This window comes from Corvus kubaryi, unplaced genomic scaffold, assembly GCF_017639235.1.
Source record: "Corvus kubaryi isolate FWS band 111438036 unplaced genomic scaffold, C.kubaryi_AGA036_p1.0 37396, whole genome shotgun sequence".
In the NCBI taxonomy this organism is placed as follows: domain Eukaryota; kingdom Metazoa; phylum Chordata; class Aves; order Passeriformes; family Corvidae; genus Corvus; species Corvus kubaryi.
The window spans coordinates 28,137,883-28,147,377 of NW_024581135.1; the positions used below are offsets into that span (position 1 = coordinate 28,137,883).

The 9,495-nt window shown below is 46.3% G+C and overlaps 1 protein-coding gene and 1 long non-coding RNA gene across 4 annotated transcripts in view; one reads left to right on the forward strand and one right to left on the reverse strand.

Moving 5' to 3' along the window:
* Nucleotides 1-9,393, reverse strand: part of LOC121670313 (MOB-like protein phocein) — a 19,846-nt gene extending 10,453 nt beyond the window's left edge. The window contains exons 1-4 of one of the 3 annotated variants that reach the window (XM_042040317.1): nt 9,126-9,364; nt 7,097-7,261; nt 5,786-5,875; nt 4,882-5,238 (exon numbers count right to left, since the gene is read on the reverse strand). In XM_042040317.1, coding sequence (XP_041896251.1) covers nt 5,188-5,238; nt 5,786-5,875; nt 7,097-7,261; nt 9,126-9,128 — 309 coding nt within the window. In that variant the 5' untranslated portion in view covers nt 9,129-9,364 and the 3' untranslated portion in view covers nt 4,882-5,187. Of the gene's footprint in view, nt 98-4,881; nt 5,239-5,785; nt 5,876-7,096; nt 7,262-9,125 lie in introns of those variants that run through there. The other 2 variants (XM_042040318.1, XM_042040316.1) reach the window with 2 other exon arrangements.
* Nucleotides 133-5,134, forward strand: LOC121670314. Its single transcript, XR_006018105.1, has 2 exons — nt 133-610; nt 2,507-5,134. It is a non-coding gene; the product is annotated as an uncharacterized LOC121670314 (long non-coding RNA).
* Nucleotides 9,394-9,495: the final 102 nt, after the last annotated feature.

Here is a 9,495-nt window from a genome sequence, read left to right on the forward strand (position 1 = left end):
GGTGCCCGGGCGGTTCCGCCGGAGCACGGCCGTGCCCTCCGCCATGACCATAGCGACCGCGGGGCCCGGATGTGCCGCGGGGCCGCGCGGGGCGGGGCGGGGCGGGGCGGGAGCGGCCGCGGAGGGAGGCGCGTAACCGCCGGAACAGCCGCCGCGCGCAGCGGGGGCGAGAACAGCTTCTCGCGAGAGAAGGCGGGAGGCGCTGCGCGGGGCGACCGCGAGGGGCGGGGGGGCGAGGTGTCCCCGGCCGCCTCCGCTCGGCCCTCGGGCAGCGCCGACGGGCTGTCCTCAGCGCGGCGCTGGAGGCCCTGGGCGCTTCCCTGCGGGCAGTGCCCTGCGGGCAGTGCCCTGTGGGCGCCTGCGGGTCCCTCTACCAGAGAAAGGCTTTGTATTCCTGAGGGACGACACCGGCATTCCCCACTCCCCCCCACCCCCAGAGCTGGGGCGGCCGCTCGGTGCTGCGCGGCGGGGCCGTGTCGCAGCGAGTGACCCGCTTTGTGAGGCGAAGCCTCGCACGGAGATTGACGGGCTGAGTGGTTGAGGAAATCCATCCTTCGGATTTCATCAGCATCCCCCCGCCAGCCCCTGGCTGTACGTGCGCTCCCGCAAGGTCAGTCCTCGCTTGTCTCTGTACAACCGAGTACCTGAAGTTCTGTACAATACAAACTATAAGGGCGTGAATTTGAAAAATATTCAGAGTTTTATATTCAAGATTTATAGTTGTTAACGCTAAAAATAATGAATTAAAAAACCCACCGCAGCAAAGGTGGTTTGGGGCAAAATAATTTCAAAGTAGGTAGGAAGCCTAGGTCTCCAAAGGCAGGATTGAGACACTTGTGAGCTTGGTGTGCAGAGGGCACCAACTGCTGTGCTAATGGCAAACAGAGTTAGACTAGATTTCAAGATTTGCTGAGTCAGGTGTTGACTGTATTTGGAAAGAAAACAGAAAAAAGACACTGTTAGCTCATAGTTGGCTGACAAATACGTCCCCCTTACAAGCAAGTAAACATTCTGGAAGACCAGAGTGACTCATACTATTTCTGTAGGATAAGTGAGAAGAAAATGATTTGAAAGCTGTTCTGTTTCTTGAAAATATATGGTAGAAATGAGTACAGAATAAGAAAGCGTGAATTGCTTCTGTCTGTGTGCAAGAACGATGAAGCAGCAAGGTTCTGATGTGACACCCCCCTCACACAATCAAAGAATAAATGGTTACAGTTGTGTGGTGTTTCCTGCAAAGTGGAGAAGGCTGGTACCTGGTGCTGTCCCTACTTCCACCGTATTTCAGCGTGAATGCTGGGTGTAGCTTCACCCTTCACTCAATTATTTTGCTGTAAATAACACGTTAAAACCCCTTTCTTTTACCCAGTGAAAGTTACACTTTGTGAAACATTTCTAGATTGAAAACCTTGAAAAATCTCTAATTAGGCTTTCCCACCCGAAAGAGAAGTGCACTTTGAATCCTGATTTTGCTTGGGGAACGCGGTGAGCAGGACCCTGCCTTGTTCCGGAGGCCAGGTTAGAGCTGAGAGCTGGACACTGTGTGAGGGAGCAGAAATGGGTGACGGGGTCAGCGCCTGCCCAGCTAACCCACAGTTTCTACTGCCCGCAGAGGCAACTCCTCTCGAGTTACACTGTAAACACGGGGCCGGCATTCCTGGCCTCAGGCACCTGAGTTCAGTTTGCAGTAGTTACTCTTTTACTCCTGGCCAGCATTCCTGCCCCAGGAATGTCAGCTCTTCGGTGTGGCGAAACTCAGCTTGTGTAAGAAACCGTCAAAAGGTTTAAAATGCTGAGAGAAAACGGTGTGTTAGAATGAGGAGTAGAAATGTCCTATTATCTCTTTAGATCAGCTGTATTCCAACATTAATTTTTTTATGAGATTGATATTATTATTAGCCAGTCTCAAAACACAAGCAGTTCTAGCTGTTTGAGTCCTTCATAATTCAGCAGCCTGTTTGTGGGATTTTTATTGTGGGTTTTTTTTGTTTTTTCTTTTTCTATCACCATATTCAAGGTTTAACTTTAAAGCACAGAAAAGTTGGGTACTTGACATTTCCATTTGTCCCTGACTTTTATTTCATGGCCATCTTGCTTTTAACATGGAAACAAATCTGACTGTGAAGAAATACCTCTCAGAGAAAAATATGTCTGTTAGTTCATTCTGCAACTGGCTCATGGGTTTGCAGAAAATGGAAAGAAATCTGCCTTGTTGATGTTGAATTCTCTAAGGTATCTTGTGTTGCCCCTTGATAATTAACCCTGTATTCCTGGAAGATGCTTATTATTTTTATTTCATTAATTTCAAGCTGGTGTTGAACAAAACCTGTACAACAGTAATTTCAGTTTTCAAGTTTTAGCTGGTCCTCATTTTCTTATGGCCTTCAAGAATGAAAAAATTGAATATTTGGTCAAAATTTTATCAACTACTCGTGCTGTTAGGGACCTGGCTATCCTTTCTTCTCTGTTGGCATATAAACGATTTGTCCTTTTCTTACCATGGCAGGATAACATAACCAGGGTGATAAAAGCTTTCTGAAAACACTACAGCTGCTGATAATGGAAGCTATTCTGAAATGTTGAGAAAGGAAAGACACAAAAGTAGATGGGAGTCCACCTGGTTTCCTTGTGATTCAGACAGACTGAAGCAAGGCTGAGGACTGTATCCCCTCAAAAACCAGGTGGAGCAATATGCAACATTTACACCAAAACTGAAGTTTTAAAACAAACTAGAAAACAGTGGAAAGAAGCCTAATTTCCTACAGGAAGAACACAGCAAAGAAAGAACATTTGTGATGGATTGTCTGTCCTTCTCTGTCGAACCCGAGGGATACAGAATTTGGCATACAGTCGTGGACTGAGAGGCAGCAACAGCAGATGGATCACCTTGGCCATGTGGCAGTTGCCTTGTCCTTGCTTGCAGTGAGAGCCTCGTGGTGCAAGAATAGAATGTTCCTGTCAATCCAGCAGATGTGCTAGCGTGTCCTCCATTTGATTAGGCTTAGGAATGCTATTTTCCCCCCACATCCATAAATTACTTATTTCCATGAAATGTGATTTCTGTTTTTAATCACTTACATAAACAGCAGTAGATACAGCCATGCTAAATATTTTAATACATAGGCATTGTATCAAGTGGCTGAAAATCTGCTGGGCTGAAAGCATGGGCTGGAGATGGAGCTGGGGCAGCCAGGTTGTGTGGTAAGAGCTCAGAGTGATCCTAGGTAATTCATGTCTTTTAAAGACATTATGGAAAGAAATGCTGAAATTTTAGGCCTAAACACTTCTCTGTCGGCAGTTAATTCCTAGTGCATCTTTTTGTCATTGAGATGGGGTATAGTTTCCCTAAGCAGTCTGTAAATATTTAAAATACCTTTCCCTCTTTGGTATGTGACTGCAGCAGACTGCCTGCCTTGTCCTGGGAAATAAAGGCATGCTGGCTCCAGGGGCAGATAATGCTTCCCAGGGAGTTTGTGTTTCATTGCACCATCGATTGTCTTGCAAGGTCCTTGGAGTGTGATTATCTTAAATTTCAGCTTGAAAATGCAGTGCTGTAACTACCAAAGTAAAACAGCAATAGGGCAGTCTTCAAGAAGTAGGGCTTTTATACTAAAATGTGTATTTTTATTAATTTAGCACCTTCCCTGTCTATCCATAGTTCAGTGCAAGTTTAACCCCCAGAGCAGTGCCTGGTTTGTCTTCAGCTCCAGAGCAAGCAGGGGTAACCAGCCAAGAGCAGCCACCTCACAGCTATGGGGAGCAAAAGACTGCCAAGCCTGGCAAATGCAGCTCCTGCTGGAATAGCTGGCTGACCCATGGCATCCAGGGAAAAACGTGGCTCCAGCTCACTGCTGTGCTGTGCAACTGATGGGAGGAGCTTTCTGCTGGCAAAAAATACATTGTTTCAAACTGTGCCAGAGCTAGAGTCCCACACTGCAGCACCCAACTGGAGTTCTGAAAAATATTTTTTGTTACAGTTGTCTACTGTTACCTTTGCAATAAGGATTATAATGTATCTAGTTCTTCTCACCAAGAATGGAAAGAAATGCAGTTTAATTCCAGCCAATGAAGTTTCAGCAGCAACAAGTCATACATTGAATGACTTCGCCAAGTTTAGCCCAAAAGCACTTTAAGGCACTGTATGTTCTTAGGCTGCACTAGATCCCTCTATGGACCCCAGCTTTGAAAGTCTCCTTAGGAACAGTGCAGATTTGGGTGCTCTTACATCAACACCCCCGCATCCTTTTCAAGGCAAGACAGGGTGGCCACAAATATGCAAATTTGATTGCTTCAGCGTTACCTAAGTCAGTGTCTTGCTATTTAAGAATGGTGTGTTAAGGATAAAGGAAATATAATTTGTCAAATCAGGTCTCTCCTGAGTTAAGGGAAAGCTGGAGATCTGGGTGCAGTAGTGTGGTAAACGGTAAAGAAACTTCATTTCAGACCAGCATCAGCCCCACTTCTGCCTGATTAACTGTTGGGGGGAGATTATTTTCTACTGGCAAAATTCAATGAGAGATAAGCGAGAATAACCGTTAATTCTTATCTGCTTCGTCCGGGAACTTGATGATTTTGTTCCAGCACAGATATGACTAATACCAAGCTCCCAGCAACTGCTGGGGAAGGCTGTTTGTGGCAGGGTGGTGTGTGTACCTTAACCTTCCCGTGTTTCAGGGTCCTCAGAGAGAAGTTAAAAGAATCCATGCTATCTCAGAAGTCCAAAGTGCAAGAGAGCTGGCTAAAAGTCCTCAGTATGATTGCATCTGTCTGATAACCATTTTAAACTCATTTCATACAAACTTGGGGAAAATAACATTATTACATTACACAATTGAGACTCAGTTTCACTGAGCAACAGCAGAAACTGAGACAGAAGCAGAATAGTTTTATAAGTTTATTGTAAAGACCTTTACAATCTCAGTACAGAGATAAGGATATAAAATGATGATGTTTGGAATAATTAAGGCTGGTTGGTGGTCATCCAAATTTCACTGTTCAATGGAACTCAAGCAAGAGCAACTGATTTCTGACTGTACATATTTTTATTTGTGTTCCATCGTTACAGTGAGATCACAAGTCATTTCAAAGACTCAATGCCTGTTTATTATAAAATAAAGGACATTATTTACATGATGAAAGAAAAATTTCAGCATTTTAGTGGAATGGATGACTGATACTGCAACAGGTTTAGTCCACATATTTCCCAAGAATGTCACCATCTCTAAACAAGTAGTAGTCCTGCAAAGAAAAGAAATGTTAGTTTCTGTCATGTAAATTTTTTTCTTGTTTTGTAAACACTGCCTTGTTCTGAAGTTAGGGTTATCGCAGTCATTAAGTACAAAATCAAAAGCAAGCTAACCAAGAAGTCAACATGTACAGCTAGTCTTGAAAAAATTCTTTTTGTTCCTAAGATACTCTTTGGAGAGCTATCAAGTTACCACTTCTAGCAGTGGGAAGCACAAGGACTGTTAGAAAGCAATTCTGCAGGCTGTCCCTGTCAAAAGCAAGGATATCCTCAGTAATTTCTAAGCCTTTTTGCATTCCCTCTCATATGTGCTTGACATATGGAACCATTTTGCCCATCCAGCAAAGGTCAGGTCAGAGGTTTCCTTGGTTGCTTCCATTTATGCAGGGGCAGAAGTAGCAGTAGCACAGCTACCAGATGGTGGCTGGATCCAGCTGCTCCCTTTCTTGAATGGTGCTAACACCATGAAGTAATCACAGTATTTATCACTGGTGTTTTGGGAATCATTCTCATTTGCACTCACAAAGTTGGGGAACCTACCTTATCTTCTAGTACAATCTTAGTACCACCATATTCTGGGAGCAAAACCTTTTCACCAACTTTTACACTCACTGGCTGAATCTCGCCATTCTGAAAAAAGAAAGAAATCCTTAGTTTTCCATAATATAAACAGATGTAATAGAATTCCTCCAAACGACAATGACCCATCCACATACAGAAACATTCAGGAAATCACAACTCTGCATTTACTTTTGACGGTAAATACAAGCGTGAGGTCTTTGCTTGACACACTGAATAGGATTTCACTTAAAGAACCATGAAACCCCCTTGTAAAATCAAGGAAGAAAGTCCATTTCCATATTCTATAGCCAAGGATAATTTTTCCAAGTGCCAGTTTAAAAAGTACCTTCCCATGTCTGTAACTCTGATCAACTTGTCACTGTTGCCATCAAATCACTTGTTTAGAAATGCCTGATAAAGTTTAATTAAATTTTTATATTACAAATAAAATATTAACACATTAGTCAAATATTATCGCCCTTTCACAATATAAAGCTCTAAAAATCAGATCCTGACACAAACCAGCACAGGACATATAGAGGGACTCACGGTACAGAAAGGCCAAGGCAGTGTGTCCAAGTTGAAATTTAACCTGTTTTCCAGTGTTGCTACTGACTGAACACTGCTCTGGTGGGGAAAGAGCCCTTCTGATGTGGAATTCCCCAGGCACTGGCGTTTTTGTGAACTGTCTTCTTTTATTTCCATGTACATATCCAATGTGCAAAATTACAAACGCTTATTCAACACTTACTTCTTTTGATTGCTGACTTTCTTTAGTCCAACAAGCCTAATCCTTATGGACAATGATATTTTGCACACGACAGGATAGCCAATACCACATTCTGGGATTCCACCCTTTTCACAAGTCACAGACATTTGGGCATGTAATAATTTTAACATAGAAGTCTGTTGGTCCCTCAAGGTTTTGGCTGAGAAGTGATGGAACAAGGTATCACACAAAACACTGTCTACATATTTAAAATAAACAAACAACACCAACACCTCCCCCAAAAAAACCCCACCATTAAACAAGCAGACAAACCCCACAAAAACCAAACAGCAAACAAAAGAAACCCCACTCCATTTTACAAATGATGAAAGGAATGATGGAGTTCATCTCAGGACCCACCTCCTTTTTGAATCTCCACTTCCATTTTCAGCTATCACAGACACCCATTTTTATGAACTATAACCACATCTGCACTGTAACCATCCCACTCCTATGGCAATATCCCAGCTACCACCACACCACTACTAGTTCTACTCAAAGTAATGCTTCAGGGTAATTACCTTTCCTCTGGCTCCAGATCCAACTGCTACTACGGTTGCTTGTAGTACCTTCCCTTGGGATTTTTCTGGTATCATGATTCCTCCTTTGGTTACTGTCTCAGCTGCACATCGCTCAACCAGTACACGATCAAAGAGGGGAATAAATTTCCTAAATGCTTTTCCTGCCTGTGGAAGTAATTGTACATTGTAACAAGAGAACCATTACAACAAAACTGCAATTAAAGAGTTTAAAAAACCCCAACACGTAATGATTTCTCTTTTGAGAGAGATTAATAGTTTAGGAAAACTACTAAGCACTTATTTAATAGTAGCAATCAAGTACCACCTCTGATTGCATCAGAAAATCCTGAAGGCACACGCAGATGCTGGGCAATCCTGACAGTTCGGCAGTAGGAAGATGTACTCCAGCTGGGGAATAAACCACCCACAGATGGAGCAGACTCCTCTCTGGAGAGGCCTCCAGGCTTTTAACACCAAACCCTTAGTTGCTATAGCTTGGTGAGCATAATTATTGATTATATGAACTGTATTTATTCAGTTCACAACCAGATCTAATGATGACTAAGGACCCCTTGGGACAGCTGCATTTGTACTTGTGAAGAGGTTTACATTAAAGAAGCACAAGTCTAGCCAGGTGCCCCATTGTCAGTGTTTTTCAGGTGTTTTCAAGCCTTAACCTTTCACAAAAAAATAGGTGAGCCACAGTGCTGTTATTATACCGCCTTCTACAAATACATTCAGACCTTAAGAGAAGGTTTAGGTCAAGCCCCTGAAAATAGGAAGGAAGGCACCCTTCTGGCTCAACTGCTTTGGTATCTGTCTCTGCTTAAGCAGAGTCAAGGTGAGGGGTTTTTGTTGAACTGTTGGGTTTTTTCCCTCTCATTTGGTTTAGGTTTGGGGTTTTTTTGCAACCACTCACTGCTACTTGTCTGCATTTCAGAATCAGCCGTTTAATTCCCAGATAAATGCAAGCACGTGCATTTATCCCAGCAAGCAGGGGTCAGGAAGAAGGAACTTGCTTTGATTCAGAAGGAAAGCTATGACAACTTGCCAAGTCACGTGGAGACAGTGCTCCACTAGGCAGGTAGGAGCCCCCACTCAGCGAAAGAGCTAGAAGGGCCTGGCATCTGCGTGCCCTTTGCTGGCACCCATCAATATCCACACACACTTGAGAAGTGGCAGAAAACAAAGTCACAGGCAGAGCACGAACAGAAGGCAGCACATGAAAGATGCTGCGTCTGACTGCTGTCAGCACCACAGGGATGAAAGATAACCAAGGGAAAAGGCTGCCAGTTGTGCCCGTTTAATTTCTGTGAAGATAACACCACTGATCCTCTTTTTTAAGAGCTGTTCTACGTTTATCAGAAACAAAGCTGCCTGATTTATGACCATGAACATTTTACACTAAGTTTTAATTCTGCGCATTATTATCATAAGAATCAAGTATCACTGCAAGAACAAAGGCAACTCAGTCAAATTCTCCTTCTCTATAAAAAATTTTACTAAACTTACAGAAGGAGCGCTCCAGAACGCGGCCTAGGTTTCTTTTCTATCTCCGCAGAGAAACGCCGCGGCCTGTGCGGCCCTGCCCTGCTGCTGCCAAGGGACTGTTCCGTTACTGCGGCGGGAGGGAACCCTGAGCTCGAGTTTCTGGGCAGCCAAAAGCAGCCCCCGCAAGCCTCCCGTCACGTCCTGGCCCGCAGCCCCCGCGCCTGTGGGAGAGTCGCTTCTGCCCCATGGACTGCGTGACCTTGCGGCGCTGCCAGCCCCCCGCCTCCGCCTTCCCTCCGTCCCTCCCGCGACCCAGCGCTGCCCGCGGGCACGGCAGGGACTGGGCACACCCGTGCGCGGCGGCACAGCCGCGGCTGCTCGGGGGCCCCGGCAGCGACCCGCCCGGGGAACGAGTAGGGGCGCCGCCTGGCCCTGTGGCGTGTCCGTCCCCGCGGCGCCGGGCACGCTCGGCGGGGCAGCCCGGGACGGGGCCGCTGGAGCGGTGGGGACACGGCGCAGCGGCGGCCCCGGCACTCACCATGATGCTCCCGCGCCGCCCGCACCGAGTGACCGCGCCGCCGCCAGCACACACGTGAGGAAGGTCACGGCGTGCGCATGCGCGGCCAGCGCCCCGCCCCGGGGCGGAACAGCCCTGACCCCCTCCCCAGCCCCCGGGCGCCTTCAGCGCCGCCGGTTTTTTTCGACTGCTGCGGCTGCGTCCCGGTTCCGGGAGCGGCTGCGTCCCGGTGGTACCGCGGACCCGCCGCACAGCGCCCGCGGAACCCCGGGCCAGGCCCCGCACGGAAGTGAGGTCAGCTCACCCCTGACCCGCGGCGGGCATGAGCGTTCCAGAAGGTTCTGGAATTGGCGAGCCCCGGAACATGAATGGTTCATGCTGCAGCCCGCGG